General features: G+C 32.3%; 1 protein-coding gene across 1 annotated transcript in view; it reads right to left on the bottom strand.

The window, feature by feature from the left end:
- Nucleotides 1-16,845, bottom strand: part of LOC105618545 (probable JmjC domain-containing histone demethylation protein 2C) — a 153,935-nt gene that overhangs the window by 65,477 nt on the left and 71,613 nt on the right. Inside the window, exons 4-6 of the mRNA XM_012200080.1 lie at nucleotides 10,479-10,673; nucleotides 7,490-7,574; nucleotides 7,000-7,088 (exon numbers count right to left, since the gene is read on the bottom strand). Of these exons, the coding sequence (XP_012055470.1) occupies nucleotides 7,000-7,088; nucleotides 7,490-7,574; nucleotides 10,479-10,673 (369 nt within the window). The remainder of the gene's footprint in view (nucleotides 1-6,999; nucleotides 7,089-7,489; nucleotides 7,575-10,478; nucleotides 10,674-16,845) is intronic.

Genomic DNA, 16,845 nt, shown 5'->3' with positions numbered 1-16,845 from the left:
GAGAGAGAGAGAGAGAAGGTGAGAGAGAAAGCTTATGTCGATCGTACCAGGTGAACTTGAGGGAGTTTGAGGGAGAAATTGGCGACCAGCCAACTGCTTCAAATCGGAGCGGGGTGCTTGCCCGACATTTAGTACGACTACATCGAATCTACCTGTGAATATCAGGATAGTGGCGCAATTGCAGTAATCTTTCGCTAGACTTTAATTCGAAACTTGAAGTGATTCGCAATCGCAATCTTCATATTGTATTATAATTTATTTAAGATTTTATTAATTTCTTACATTAACTAATTCCAAAAATAAAAGAATTGATAATTTGTGATGTTTTAGTAGATCAATATTGTTGAATAACTAGAAAAACTGTATAATAGTTGTTTAAAATTTTTTGTATTTTTATTCTTCAAAAATTTTACTATGTAAAATATATATTTTTTTTTACATGTGCATTATATATAATTATTTATTTAAAAAATAATTGTGTTTAGGATTATCCTCCAAAAAACATATATATGTTCTCTTATTCTTTTATTTTCTTATTTATAAACAACTAACAAATAAAAGAAGAAAAAAAGAAGGATTCCATCGTGACAACATCAGTGAAAATAGTTGTCGTGAAGGTTGGATTTGGAAAGGGCGGGATTTCTGGAGAGCGCGTAACTTTCGCCCCCTCATGGAACTTGTTTCGAGAATTTAACCGCTTTTGCGAGAGAGTCCAAGAGTATGGCGACGAGTATCGTTTATACGAAAGTTGCAGGCATCATGAGAACACTGTTGCGCACTTTGCGGCACAGGAATGGCTCGGTAATTGAACGTCTCGATCTAGGTATTCCTCCGCGGAAGATGTCTACGAGTTTAATGAGAAATGAGGGAAACGGTCGAGAAGAAATTACGGGAAGATCCTCTTCTCTCGGCGATGTTGACGCGGTTTTATCTCGCTGCGGTAGTATAATCGAGGTCACGACTTGAGTTCCAAGTAAAACTGGAGCCGCCAAAGAAAAGAAAAAAAGTGATCCAATAGGATAAAAAGTTGTTAACACTTGCGAAAATAGGAACTTCGTAATTTATGCACAAAGCAAATAATTTTAAACCTTATTCTTATTCAGTCCCAAGTCGTTTTTTACGGAATTTTAAATCAAGATTCATTTACAAACCTATTTAATTCTGAATAATTCTAAATAATTGAGACGTATAATCTTGAGTTTATTTCTCTTAAAAAATTTTCCTCCGGTATTATCGAAGAATCGTTAAAATTAAATTTAAAGATTCTGAGATCTCAACTATACAACGCAAAATCTGCTATCCTCATCACAACGTCTTGAATATATATCTGATCAGTGGAGTTCAAAAGTATTACAAACAAATGAGAGCCTTCCGAAGGCAAGGAAAGCAAAGTCACGATGATTGATATGTTAAGACGAGTGTTTCTTCGTCGGCGCGACCTCGTCTAACGTCTCGTAAGCTCTCGTAATGATCGGTCTTCGCAGAACTCTCGCGTGCGAGTTCTATTACGATCCAGTAGTCGCAAGGTTTAATCCCTTTCCACGAGTTTTCGAACTCGTATAAGCCAGTCACGAACTTTCCGACGACGTCGCGTCGCTCGCGGACCGAAGTACTCGGCATGACTCACGAATAACTACCATGAGCGAGACGAAAGTTTGTATGCAGCTTACGATGTGCCTGTACGCATCGCGAAAATAGACGAACGCCACGGGCGTTTCCTCAATTTTAATTCACAAGTTAGTATACAAGCTCATAGAGATTATCTTCTTTTCTCTCAGCACAAAATGATATACAAAAAATATTAAAATTTAATTAAACAGCATAAAAATTTTTAATTTATATACATTTACAAATTTATAGAAATATAAATTTTTCAATTTATTCAAAAAAGATCGAGATCGTCAATCATAATGTTGAAGATTATCACTTAGTATTCGATGATTTATTATTCAAACTCAATACCATCAATCTCCAATAATTGACTGCAACGTCGGGTAAACACGCTGTTATTAAAATCTCATTTCGAGAACGGTTAAGACTGCGCAAACCTCAATCGTGCCGCGAATCGTATGCGAATTTTATGCGTGAGAGAGAAAGAGAGCGACTACCCTTAATGTTCAGATAATGCGCGACCTTTAACGCTTCGCTGCTGACTGGGAACCTGTAAAAGTGCGATTTAACACAGCAAATCGTTCTCGCAAGAAGTATGAGAGATCTAATCGTGAGAGTTGCGACGGTAATTTTCCTACGCCAACGAGCAGAATAATTCGCGCAAAACTTGTGGACGCACCTTGGAGCCTGTGGACTCAGGCTGGGAAGGCTGAGAAATGGTGGAAAATTAGAAACGGCCGTAATCAAGGGAACTGTTCCAATCGAGGCTTGGCGGCTGCCTTAACTTAAAAGAACTATCCTCGCTTTGACAACCCTAAAACTTTTGATCGTTTAACGTGTAATTCTCTTTCGTAGTTTTGGCGCCCGATTCTTGCGCGAGTTTGAGGTGCCGCTTTTCAGGGAGGAACGAGTTATTCCCTCACTTCTAGATTTCTTCGTGTCTCGAGGAAACTTTGAGGAAACTTTCCGAATTCGGTCTCTTCGATCTTACAATTCTCTTTAATGCGAGAGGGGCTTTTCATAGCCCTTTTCTCCCCTTCTTCTTCCCTCTTCTTGTCTCTGGGGACATTCATAAATCATTTTCTTTCGTCGCGAAATCCATCTCCGCCCCGCGATTATCCTCCTAGCAACGAGAGCAAGATGGAACCAGTCAAGGAATTACTTTCTTTCGTGACCTTTGTCAGGTGGAATGCACTAAGCCACGTCAATGAATCGCACTTTACTAAGTCTTGAGACGAATGAGTATATCCGACATAAAATCAAATCAAATTAAAGAAAGATACAAGGAGAATTATCAAACATTCTTTCTCTCAAGGCACAAAATCGAAAGAAAGATTTCATCGTTTATCTTTCTTCAATACAACTAACGGGGTAATTATATTCATTGTTTCGTTATTTCATCACTATATAAATATATATATTTCAATACTAAATAAATAAATAAAGCTTCACTGCGAGACTCGGTTTGATGGACATCTGCATATATTTAGGTTAGGTAAGAGTGTCTTTCTTGAAATGTATCGGAGAATGAATCAATACAAATGTGACATTCAAGTGGCGTCAGTTATTTTTGCATGAGATCGTAACGATATATTTTAGAATACATGGGTATCCTACGTTAAAATCAGAAAAAGTCGATATTTGTGGCACTGCTTAATTTTATATCTTATATATACAGGAGGTCCCAAAATAATCACCAAATATTTCATAGGCAGGTAGAATGGACTAAACTGAATCGAAAAGTCCTCTTCCATTTTGCAATTTTCGCAATAGTTAACAAGATATTAATTACTAAAAATTGCCAAAAATTGGTCTTCAATAATTTTTTACTCAAATTCTATCAACTTTATAGAAAAAACTGCAAGAGACAAAAATCATTTAATTTCTTCTCATAGAACTTTAAAAATTTTTTCAAAATTTTTTCAGAATTTTTTAATATCGTATTTTCTCATGTTGATAAAAATTAAAAAATGCAATACTAAAAAGTTGATAAAAAAATTCTAAAAAAATTCTTATAATTTTATGAGAAGAAAATAAATGATCTTTTGTAATTTTTCTGTTAATAGTATTTGAGTAAAATTATTCAAGACTAATGTTTGACTAATGTTAATTTTTAGTAATTAATATCTTGTTATATAATAACTATTGCGAAAATAGTAGAGGACTTTTCGATTCAGTTTAGTCTGCTCTACCTGCCCATGAAAAATTTAACGATTATTTTGAAACATATATATATATATATGTATGTATATATATATATATGTATATATATATATATATACATATATATATACACACATATATATATATACATATATATATATATATATTTTTTTTATATACACATATGTGTATTTTTATATACATATATGTAATCTCCATGACACTTAATAACGATTTCATGTCAACGCAGCACGCGGTTCCGGGTAGAATATGCAATTACGATCGCCGTTATTCTCGTCGCATCCCTGTCGTCGTACGTAGCAGATCCAACCGTCGAGGCGATAAATCGCGAGATTTATGTCGACAAATTTGACAACAAACCGTGGAATAGCACTCACTGATCCTGGAGAACAATGCCGAATCGGCGTCTGATTTGCATTTATGAAAAGGGCAAAATACCCGCTGTCCGTATTAATTAACTCTCTGTAGCGAGAGAGCTATTATTTATGGAGAATAATAAATCGCGGCGTCCGATATATAGTACACGAAATATCATCGGCGGAAGATCGCGGAAGACTAAAGCTGGTTAAAATTTTATTTAGTTTACGAAAATAGAGATCCAAAAACGAAAATCTAATTTCATATTCGTAAATGTTCCGTGGCATACTGTCGCGACCTGATATTCTATCGATGTCTAGTTCGATCATTGCCGTTATCTAGAATCCAGAGGCGCACGTCTCACACGAGACGAGAAATTCATGGCGTGAGCACGCAAGCACGACAACTATGTCCTCGATTGCCGTCTCGACGGAAAATCGTGCGAAGGGAGAGACAGAAGAGACAAAGAGAGAGAAGAGTAGGGAGATAGAGAGAGAGAGAGACAGAGGGAGAGAGAGAGAGACAGAGGAACAGAAAGGTGGGGCATTCGCGAACACGACGAACGGAAGTCGGCCGCTAAGGTAGCAACGGACTCTATTCCGGGCTTCCCGATTCCTGAAAGCCTGAGGGTGCTGCAAGCTCGACTCTATTGATTTCCCACGTTAAAGGGAAACACTCGGTACGCGTAGGCTTTGTACATTGAAAATCCAAACGCGAAACATGATAACAGTTTTCTCGATATTTCCTGTTCGTATTCTTTTGACATATAAGCATCTACACAATCAATCTTTTTATACAAGCTAAAAAGAGATCATCTTATACATTGCTACTTATTTTAATATTAAAATTAATCAATTACTAATATGTAAAATTAATTATTAATGTATGAAATTTGTTCTCTTTATAGATGTTTATCTTCAAAAAGATTTCCAAGGAGATAATATATTTTATATTATATTATAATATAAAATCACGAAGTTTCAATGAGCTTTTCAAATATATTTTCATATAATAAACTTTTTATAAATAGCAATTTTTTTTAATGTGTTTCCAAACACGTTTAATTTTCTTCCACATTTATAAACCAATTATACAGTCAATCGAATATTTGAGACCAGAGAATTTTCAGTTTTATTTTATAATACAAGTATCAGTGATTGTTACGACGTAATGAGACTGGGTTTCGTTTAAGATATTTTGCGCAATCGATAATCGATGTCCTATTTTCCATACCGCCGCTTATCTATAAGCTCAAGTAACACAATAACCGCTGATAACGGTTGCAAAACAACGATACGAATACTTTCGCGAGCATACATCCCAACAATAAATTATATATAATACCAATAAATTATTGAACGTACAGAAATTTAATGAAAACGTCTGGTAAAATGTATCACATTTGAAATCACGATGTAAATCGGCAAATCTTCTATCCCACTACCCACTAATTGAATCTTTATGTATATAAATCTGACGTGAGAGTGAGCGACGAGAGTGAGCGATCAGAAGGTGCTTGTCTCGTGCATTCACACGCCGACAACGTGATCGTGAGTGTATACGATGAGATACGCGTTGCGAAAGCATACCAAGACACGATTACCGGCGGCGGTTTCCTTTCGGAATGGCACATCGACTCGATTCCAATTACGGTTTACCATGTGACGGCCGCAAACGCTATCGTCACGCGCGAGGAAGATGTTTGCTTCCCCGCGACATTATCACGCTTTAATTCGTGACTCTTGGTCGCGCGAATCATTTCGCCGATAAATGCCTCGCAAAACATCGTCTACTAGTTACTGCAGCGTTGCAGAAATTTAGATTAGCGCCAGCTCAGCGGCGTCGCCATAAATATTGGACGTCATAAAGTGCATACGTTAGTGCAACCATCTCTCTATTTTTTTTCCTTTTTTTTACGTTTAGACCGAGGTACCAATTCAAGCTATGAAGAACATGTTTTAAAGACTGAAATTGAAACGGAAAATTTGAGAGGTTTGAAACTCGAAATAAATGTGCTCTTTTACTTATTGAAGTGAATTATCACTTCAATGTACACAAGCGAATATTGCAAATTTTAATGTGTACTCTTATAAAAGAAGTGTTTAATTTTAAGATATTAAAATGTTTTAATTTTAAATTTTTTCGATTAACAAAACACTATGTGTTTGGATTTAAAATACTAAAATGGTTAAAATTAAAATATCTTTTATTATTAAATGTTTATTTTGAGATGTTTTAAACGTAAACATTTTTTAAACATTGCACTTTTTACAGTGTATAATAAATGCCCTTGTATGCATGTATATTTAGTTTTCCATATAAAAATAACACTGCACTACACGTTTGAATAAATTGAAACAATACTTCACGTTTAAATGTGTAAATTCATTTGTGTATGCAGTCTAGTGTGTTATTTTTACACAAAAAATTAAATCATACACATATAAAGGCACTTATTACATATTTAGATTTGCAATATAACATTATTGTACGCACGATCTTTTTCGTTTTTTCTTTACCATTACTGATATAAAAAAATATGTGAATAAATTGAAAATAAAATAAACTTTTTCTGAATGAAATTTGCGAAAATTTATAAAATATTAACGCATTTATTGAATGCACAAATGCGGTTATAAAATAATTTTATATAATATGGAAAGTAGGTTGCCCGGTAAACATGGGTTAAGTCAATTTTGTTGTTATAACGATTTAAATACATTATATACATGAGGTATTATATATGGAATATAAAGACGCGTCAATACACACTTACTGTTTATGATACTTGCCGATCGTAAACTATGCAGAACGTTTAATAATAGAACGAAATTGGATTTCACTCACCACAACGAGCGCGTGCGTCAGAGCAGTCGATGACCTCGACCTCCTTGGTGTCATGCCGACGACCTCGCCCCTCATGATGCTCTCGACGACTGCGTAAGAGAGAAAAAAAAAGCGACTTTCAGTACACTTCACAATTATTCCACTTATTCGACGACATTACTTATAAAATTTTAATTAAATATACATTATTTAAAAAATTAAAAAAAACTGTTATTTACATAGCAATAATTTCAATTAAGCAATATTAAATAGTACTTGAAAAAAACGATATTATAAATAATATTTAATGAATTATTTAATACATTTCAAGTTTTTTAAATATTAAACAGCATTTATAAATATTTAACAGATACAATAATTTTTTTAATATCAATGCTTTCACGCGAAAACTGAACTTTATTGGAAATTCTTTTAATATAAATTTAATCGCTATGCTATATTAACGCTTAATTAAACATATGTGTTTTTATTTCGTGCTAATGTTTCTCACCTCCATCGCCAATCAGCCGCATTTGTACTAATGTGGGATCCTCGTTGTGATCTTCGAGGACCGTATCGTCGGTAACAGTCAGATCCTAAAAGAATAATCAATTAATCAGATAAATAAAAATTAGTATTATCAAAACTTGTAAATTATCCTGGACAGATTTATAAAGCACTTTTAATGTCAATTTTTCCATTAATGATTTTCACTTTCTTTAATTCAATCGATATAAATAATTTGCTAATAGCAGCGATACGGATAGAAATCGGATGTTCAATTATTTTCTAGGTTCATTGATTTCTTGTAAACGATTTCGCAATTTTGAAAAATTGATTGCATAATGAGTGTTAATTGATTTCAATTCTTTCGAAAAATTTCATGTCTTGTCCGATTAGCCATGGAATGTTTATCTACCAATTCGCGAGTCAGAGATCGGACGATCGATGGTTTGGTTTCTTGTTAAGATTCGTCATGATCACCGCGTCTTCTTGTCAATACTTAACTGATCAGCTTAACTGATCAGCGGCGAGACAGAGTCGTCAGAAACGAGACGATGTGCGATCGCGATATCTATATGTGAATTTCTCTGTCAATACGATATCCGGCAAATTCTGTTTACATCTCACTCTTATTGAGAATATCGACTTTAAAGATAGAAAGTTTTATAAATTCGTACAAAATTTAGATTTTATAAATCTTCTGATCGAGATCGATCGAGCTCAAGATGCACAATTGTAATTGATAATAATTAAAAAGGATATGTCTGCAATATGTCTGATAAGTATCAGTTGGAAAATTCTCTTCTTATTTTCAATTGTTTAAAATTAATACACAAAATTAATACACAAATGTAAAAAATTTATTTCTCTCTTTTTATCCCTCCGTTCCTTTAATTCTTTTTCTGTATTAAAGTCTGCTGCCTCTCGGCACTTGCGTCTAATGTTTAACTATTTTTATTCTCATGTTTATTGCTTACTGCTTTATTACTGTACGTATTTGAACTTTACTCTCCTATAATAGCGCTATCGTTTTATATTGTCCATTTTTATACACTCAAAAAAGAAGTAATTTTAATATATTAAATGTTTATTCTTGTGTCCATTTTTTTAAACACTTAAAGTTTAAACTTTTTCAATAAACAAAATACATATTGTTTTAAATCCAAACATAGTGCTTTGTTTATTGAAAAAGTTTAAAACTGAAAATCTTTAAAGCGGGGTTGTTCTGCTTTTCAGTAAACTTCAGCTAACTATCTTACTCTCTTATTCTCTTATGTTTTTAATCTTTTATTCTTTTATTTATCCAATAGGTAAATTACCACATATGATTTATCTAAAGATATAACAACCGAAGTACTTAAAAAATGGAGACAAGAATAAAACATTTTAATATTTTAGAATTAAACACTTTTTTTTAGTGTACTCTGTAATTTTTAGTTTATTTTTTGTCATCATTTTTGAGTATTTCCCATAACTCATATTTTTTTAATTCGTTGTACTGTAATCTATTGCGTTTTCTAGTTTCTGTTTAAAAAAAAAAATTAAAGACAATACACATCTATTGTACTTTTTGTTGCTCTTCGCGATATTTTATTTAAGTTTTTAAAAAATAACGTTAGAAACGTTAGAACGAAGACTATTCAAATAAACCTCAACAAGCAATCGATTCGATTTTGCTGATACTTTCAAGAAATATTCGAGACATATATATGTATACGAAAGAAATAAAGAGACAGAAAAGAAAAAGCGCGCGAGCGACAAAAACTTCTTCAGACAATTCAACCTATATTTTATGTTTCTTCGCCCTTTGATCTCCGCGCCTTTTCCGGAACATTTTCTTGTCGCGGACTATTTCAGGGATTTAGTTTTCCAATAGGAATGCTGCGCCACTATCAAGATAAATTATCGCTTTCTCATCGAAAGACAAGATGAGGAGGATTACATTCGTGACGACACGAGTCTGTCGTTCATTTCTCTATCTTAGAATGTTTAACGACAAAAATATTGAGAATATCGGCCAAAGAAAGAAAATTAAAAAACTCACTTTAAGTCACTTCAAGATGTGTTATCTTTAATCAATAACAATGATACAATGTTATGATAAATTAGTACAAATAAATTCGTATCAAAACATATCTTAATAAATGTGACGAAAAAAGAATATGTCAAAATTAATAATTTAATTTAACATCTATTTTATATTAATTTAAAAAAAATTAATATAAAATAGATATTAAAAAATAAAAATAAAAACAAAATCTGTTTATATAATAAAGAGGTTAATAACACATAAATCAATTTATCTATAGAATTTAAGAAAATTTAGAATGTCTTAAATTTTTAGATATATATATATTCATGCATGTACATTATATTATATATTACATATATATAAAGTTATATTTAATCCTCTATAATTTTTCATTGTAGATATATGAAATCTAAAAGTTCACTGAAATAGCCTTAATAAATGTTCACAACGTCTCGTGCTTCTGATGACTAATTGTTTAATAATTAACAAATATATCATCTTGCAGGATTATTATTTAAAATTGGAATTCTTTTTAAATTCTCGGCTCATCATTAATTTGGAACTAATGAATTAATTCAGATTAATAATCAGGACCATCTAACTATAGAACAACATCGAAGAAAATTTAATTTCTTTTTCTTATAATTTTTTTCGATACCGATTGATCGAAGTAAAACCGAATTTTTATGTTAAAATAGAGATATTGTATTAATCAATCAAAACAAAAGCCTATAATTTCCGGTTTACTTAAATGATATTTTTGGTACCGTAAATCGTTCTCTTTCGAAAATATTAATTTATAAATAACTTGTAAATCTTGATAAAAGTTGACAAATTTAAAATCAAGTGTAAATCAAGCAACTCATAAGATACATGGGAGTCCTTCAAGAATTGCCGCAGAACAGTTCTAATCTATTGATAACACGTCCCTGTAATATTTATTATTAATACCTTGCTAACTCACCTTAGTGGACTCGTTGTAACCGACGATCACGGCTGTGTACCATTGTGTAGTGCCTTCCGCCCGATAAACTTCGACCCTGAAACCGACCAGAACACTGGGCGTAGTCAACAGAATCCTCTGACCGTCTTGCATCTCGGCCCATCTTCTAACGGCGTTTCCCCAGGGCATTGAGCCCTTAGTCAGCTCCCAGTCCTGCTGTAAAGACGAACAAAAAAGACCGAGGTTGAAGCTTCGTTCGTAGAACTTGATTAAGAAGAGCGGATTGTTTTCCTCCGCTCGAGAACTTGTCCGCGATTTTGGAAGAAAAAAATGAAGAAGAAAAAAACGCGCAATTTGATAAGAGATAACAAAGAGGATAAAAAATTCCACAAAAAACTGAGCGCACGGGATTTTACTCTAAAGACAGACTGCAATTTATACTATACTTTATTATTTTTTACTGATAATGTTAAAATATAATTAATAACTTTAATATGAATAAAACCTTAATTATTTTATTTTATTTTACAAAAATGTATATAAAAAAAATATTTGAACCTTCGGCTATTATATAATATCCCATTGTATGTTTTGAAAGATAGAAGCTGATGCGCATTTTATCTTATTCGTTGATTTTTATTATCTCACTTTATTATCTCACGTACAAAAAGAACGATTTTCCTGAAGTATCTAAAAGTTTAACTAGATATATGTAGACTTAAAAATAAATTTTGAAAATTGTCAAAATAATTATATAGAACGTTCAAGCGTTAATTGTTACAATATTAAAATTTTTTGTAATATTGCTTTTAACGTTTGAGTTTTCTATACAAATACTTTAATAAATTAATAAACTTATTTTCAGATTCATAATTAAATTTTTAGATATTTTAGTAAAATCATTCTTTTTGTGTATTAATACTGTCATAAATCGACAAAAATGATAAACAACGGAAAACAATGCGCAGAAACTTGAAATATTAAGTGTGGGAAAAAGTTCGTGGCGTTTTTCCCGTTAGATAGCATTAAAAAAACGACATGAACTTTTTCCCACACCTAATAGATATCAAATCTGATTAAGGAGAACACAGAAACGTCATATTTTACGCAATCGCTATGTCAGAAGATTTTATACATACTTTTAAAAGCAGTGTCTGTCGAGAAATTAGATCCGATGAAACAAAAATTAATATCGAATATTTAATATCCCTTTGTTAAATCTATAATTGGATATCTCGATAATTTCTAACGCATTAGAGCGCCAATCAAAATGTGACATTGAAAAACGTTAATTACATCTGGTTTCTCGAGCTATAAATATAGTCAAAGATTGTAAGTAATTAATACATAATACGTTTTGTCGTCTCTACATGTTAATAAACTAAATCTTATATAACATGCAAATAGATGGCTGTAACTTTTAATGTCATTTCCAAGTCGACCGTACGACCGTACGAAAAAGATTTCAATTTTTTTTAGATTAAAACAATTTTCTAATTTATGTAACTCCGTGCATAATTTTAAAATTGAACTCTTTTTATCAATTTTGCATGGTTGATTTGAAAATGGCGCGATTTTCAAGCAGGAGAGAATCGCCGAGAAGAAAACTCGACGGAGTTTGGAAGTAAAATGTTTAGACTTTAAAACGTTTCTTTTGAAATGTTTCTGCGAATATTTCTGATAAAGTTACATAAGTTTGTATTTCATCATGTCGATTTAACGTGACTACTTGTTGAAGAGTGCATTTATAATATTTCATAATAATGGGATTCTCTTAAGAATGTTATGCAGATTCAGAAAGGAAGGGATAATGTCAATTTTCACCTTGTTTCGCGATCACTTTTTTTTTCTCGATGACGAGTAAATGCAGTCGAGCGAGCACACCGCTCGTATTCGCATTTAAGTTACGTCATCACTACGCCGTTACGTCAGACACGCGTTATGCAATCGTTGCGCATAGCGTGACGGCGCGAAGCGCGTTAATGGTAGTAATACAACGGCAATTAGAACGTTATTACCGAAGCGTCGAGAGCACTTAATGTCCGCGCAATGCTCGTCGTGAACGCGATTCACGAAGCACTTTACATGAAGTTCCAATGCGGACCAATAGCACTTCCTTTCTTCGATATACTTATTTTTCTCTCTTTGATTTCGAGATAATTCAAAAATTTAATTTATTACATAATCAACAAGAATAAACAATAAAGAAATAGAGTTATAATAATTTATAGAAATTCATTGAGAGATAAAACTCCGTCGCATTTGATACAGAAATAGCCTCTAAAGATTTATCGAGCAAAATCTGTAAATGAAAAAAAATCACAGATGATTACGACCTCGCGGCAGGAGGCACTACGATTCGACCAGATTTGATGGTATAAACTTAACTTCGGTCTCGACTGTTATTATCTTATGCCCGCTGTGGTCTGCATATTTTGCCCAACTTTTTCCTGGTTATTCTTGGAGCCTTCATTATGCGAGTGAATCGAATGAAATAAATGCTAGAAAAATGGAAAAGCAGCTTCACGCGATCAAAAAGAACTGCGTAATTATACGAATAATAATTGCTTTGTAGGACTGGAAATATGACGTACATCTCAAACTCAATGTATTTTGCAAATTGATATTCCTACCGTTAATATGTAAAGTACGACGTAAACTTTGCAGACTGCTAAACATTATAATTAAAATTACGTCAGTCTTATTATGCTCTTCATAAAGTCCTCACATTTCACGAAACTTTTTACAGAGTTATTCAATAAAAATATTCATTAAAAATATATCAGTTTTTCTAATATACCAATTTTTACTCGTTTTGCTTGTCTCACTACTGATATTGTACTGGTATTGTAAAAATGTCATGGGTTTCGAAATTCGAAAACTTCGTTTTCATTCATTAAAAATTATTCAATTTTACGTTTTTCTCGCCAAAAATAAAATGTAAAATTTTATAAAGAAAGTACTATATGATTAAAGAGCTGTCTTAATAATCATATTATATTTAAGAAAGTTAAGCGAGAGTTTAGTTTAGTTTAGATAAAAATTTTCCTAGACCTGTAATATGTAACATTAGATAAATGTCCAGTATCTCTAACATCCCGAAATTATCGTTTAAATTATCTCTTCGTGCGAAATTGATACATGTATTCGTGCACGTAGCATAATTTCTTACAATTTTCTCATCTATCATAAATGAAAGTGCTTGCAAATAACTAGCAACTATCATCCTTGCAGTCGTTCGTATCCATTGTAAAATCGTTCCCTGCAAAGAAGTTCCCTCAGAAGAAGTTTACCGAGAGACACAATCAATAGAAAATTTTCGCACAACATATGGCATTAATGGGGAGATACTCGTCAAGCGCAGTCAAGAGCAGTTCGCAAAACGTATTTTTTGTTCGTCAAGCCGTTATAATCATTAAATGTCGATATCGAGTCGAGAAATAACGTCTGTCTGGACACGTCGCGCAACAATTATAACGTGGAAATGAACGACCAGGATTGGTCTCGGGGTCAACGAGATTATCTGTCGGTCGTTGAATTATTCGTACGCATGATAATTCGATTCGGAGATGTCATTCGGCACGAGAACGAGAGAAATCATATCCTTATTTATGGATTACGACCCCACGTTATGGATTGCTTGCTCCGAAAGATCGTTTCCAGTTTTCTCTCATTCAAAGTGAGTCGACTAAATCCCATCTCCGATCGTATTCTCGTAATTTTAATCCTCTCCACAAATACGATGCAATTTTCAAGCAAAACTTCGTCCACAGTGCACGACCTGCAACATGCACGATCTTCTACATATGTATAATATACTACTTTCTTCTTACAAAGTTCTTGAGCTAAATTAAATAGCAACGAAGTGAACATTGTCTTTCTCATAATAAATTTTAAAGCTTGCGTATATCATAAAAAATATTTATTTATTTTATTTAAATTCAAAAATCTATTTTACTAAGTAAAAAAATTTGATGTTTGTCTTCCTTAAAAATTCTGTTTTTACCTCATTAATTATTTTTCATCGCTAGAAATAGAAAAATGTATACTTCGAAAAAGAGAAATTGAAATACTGTCTCCAGAATCATACTTTAAAAAAATTAAAATAGTTAATGTTGAAAGTTCTTAATCGTTGACAATATATTTTTATCAACATAGATTGCATTTTAGAAATATTGTATATAATTATATATATTTTTATTATATATTGCGTAATTTAATACTCAAAAAAATATAAAACATGTGATTTATAAATATTATAAATATAATATTATAAATATTATCTATAATATCGTTTTTTGCTTGTAACATTATCTTCACAGATCTAAGTTTTCGGTAATATATTTACTATTGCATATTTCATAATATGTATCTTTTATATCATATAGATTTTAATATTAATAAAAATTGTCCATGCGCTTCTTTTTGAATGAATTCTTCAATTATTAAACAAATACCTTTCGAATGAAAATTATCGGTCGGAAAATCACGGCCTACATCAATGTCGACTGTTATCGTTCTATCACGCGCCGCGTACTCGTTAGCAGTTGCTGGGGCGGCAGCTAATTAATTAAGGAGTTCCTTAATTAAGAATGCGTCCACCATTAATCGCGATGCATTCACCGTACAATCACGGAACCAAAGCGCCGGTAGATAAAATGACTATGGGCAGGTGACTGTCGTAAAGTTTAAATTGAAGGCGCACATACAGATACATGTACCATGTACTCGCGCAATATAATTATTCGTGTACAATTACTTTTTACATTGGCGTTTGTATCTATTTGATAAAATTTAATTTTTCAATAATGAACACATCAACTCCGATATTACACGATATAACAGCTCTGTCAGTCTTACCGCTACTTAATCATTTTCGTATTTAAACTTTCCCAATGGCCGATACACGCAAAGCAGGTAGGTTATAACATCATTTATAAACTGTTTCATAACTAGGTATTACATGGATATAAGCTCAGTTTATAGAAAGTTAAGCTTTGAAGCATCAAGCCCTTGGGATAATAAAATATCCCAATATCTGAGAATATTTTAATAACAGATTCCTCAAGTTCAAATATATTGATATTTCAAAATTTCGAAACATAAAGCTGATAATTTATCATAAAGCTTGCAAAACTGATAATTTTGTGGTAAAAATATTATATAAATTCTATTAACTTTCTAAGGACTGATATGTTTTTGATCGACTTTTTTATTTTAAAGGCTAGAACTTTTTTATCAATGTCATAGGGTTGAGTGGCAAAAAATATGCCACTGTCGAGTCCCTAAAGGACTCTTCGATCCTCTATAAGTTAAGAATGATGCATTACGAGCCAAAGTCATACAAAAATTCTTGACCAATAAGTTTTAATATTTAGCTTATAATTTATAGCGAATTCGATTGGACACTCAGTGCATACTGGTATTATAACTGTCGTAATAGATTAAACCGCCAAACCTTGTACTTATTTTATTGTTAGTGAAGTGAAATGTATATATTATAATTCAAAATATTCACTTTTACACTTAAATAAAATCAGTATACAATGACTTTGATATATACGCATTAGTGCACTCAACTGAATTCACTATTAGTGTGCTATTTCGCCAACTCATTGTCAATGTAAATTAAAATAAATCACTCAAGATCTTATTATAAGATAAGGCAACAGACTTCTTAATTATTTTATATAATTCTTTTATCTACAGATTCTCGCGATATTTGAAACATCACTTCATGCGTTTAGATGAACAGAAAAATCATCCAAATAAAAGGTATAACATACATTCTCTTCCAGTGATCTTTCAGGTAAGATTCCGACGAGGATCGCGTGAAGGAAGACCAAAGGTATAACGCAGTGCCGTCGCACTTGGCTAAGGACCGTTAGATAGAAACGGGAATATGTTGGCGCCTCATCTTGGCTGCTCTCCAACGTTTTCCGATGATCGTACGCGCGCGTTACTAATGCGAATCGTTAAACTAATACTTAACAGTTGACGTTGGCAGCAAGTAAAAACAGCCATATGGGTACGGGATCTTTTCTTAGTTTCAAGTTACATAAATGCAGCTTTAAAATCCATTCTCTAATGAAGAGTTCCTTTCATTAGACCATCCTCTAAATATATATAGAAAAAACTCTAGATTAAGAAAAGAAAGACTTTAGGTCTTTAGAAGATAAAAATATATATTCCTCCTTTGTCTGATTTTTTTATTCTTATAAGGATTTAGAGTCTTTTCTTAATCTGTTCTAAATCCGCTGGTCTTAAACCATAAATGACTATAAAATAAAATTTATAAAATAATTTATACTATTACTTCCAATGCATATAAATATTTAATCTTCCATCTGCAATCATATTTTTTATTCTCTCTGTCTCTCTCTCTCTC

Source organism: Atta cephalotes, assembly GCF_000143395.1.
Source record: "Atta cephalotes unplaced genomic scaffold scaffold00001, whole genome shotgun sequence".
NCBI lineage: Eukaryota > Metazoa > Arthropoda > Insecta > Hymenoptera > Formicidae > Atta > Atta cephalotes.
Note: the sequence above shows the minus strand (reverse complement) of the source record. Positions and strands in the feature narration are given on the sequence as shown.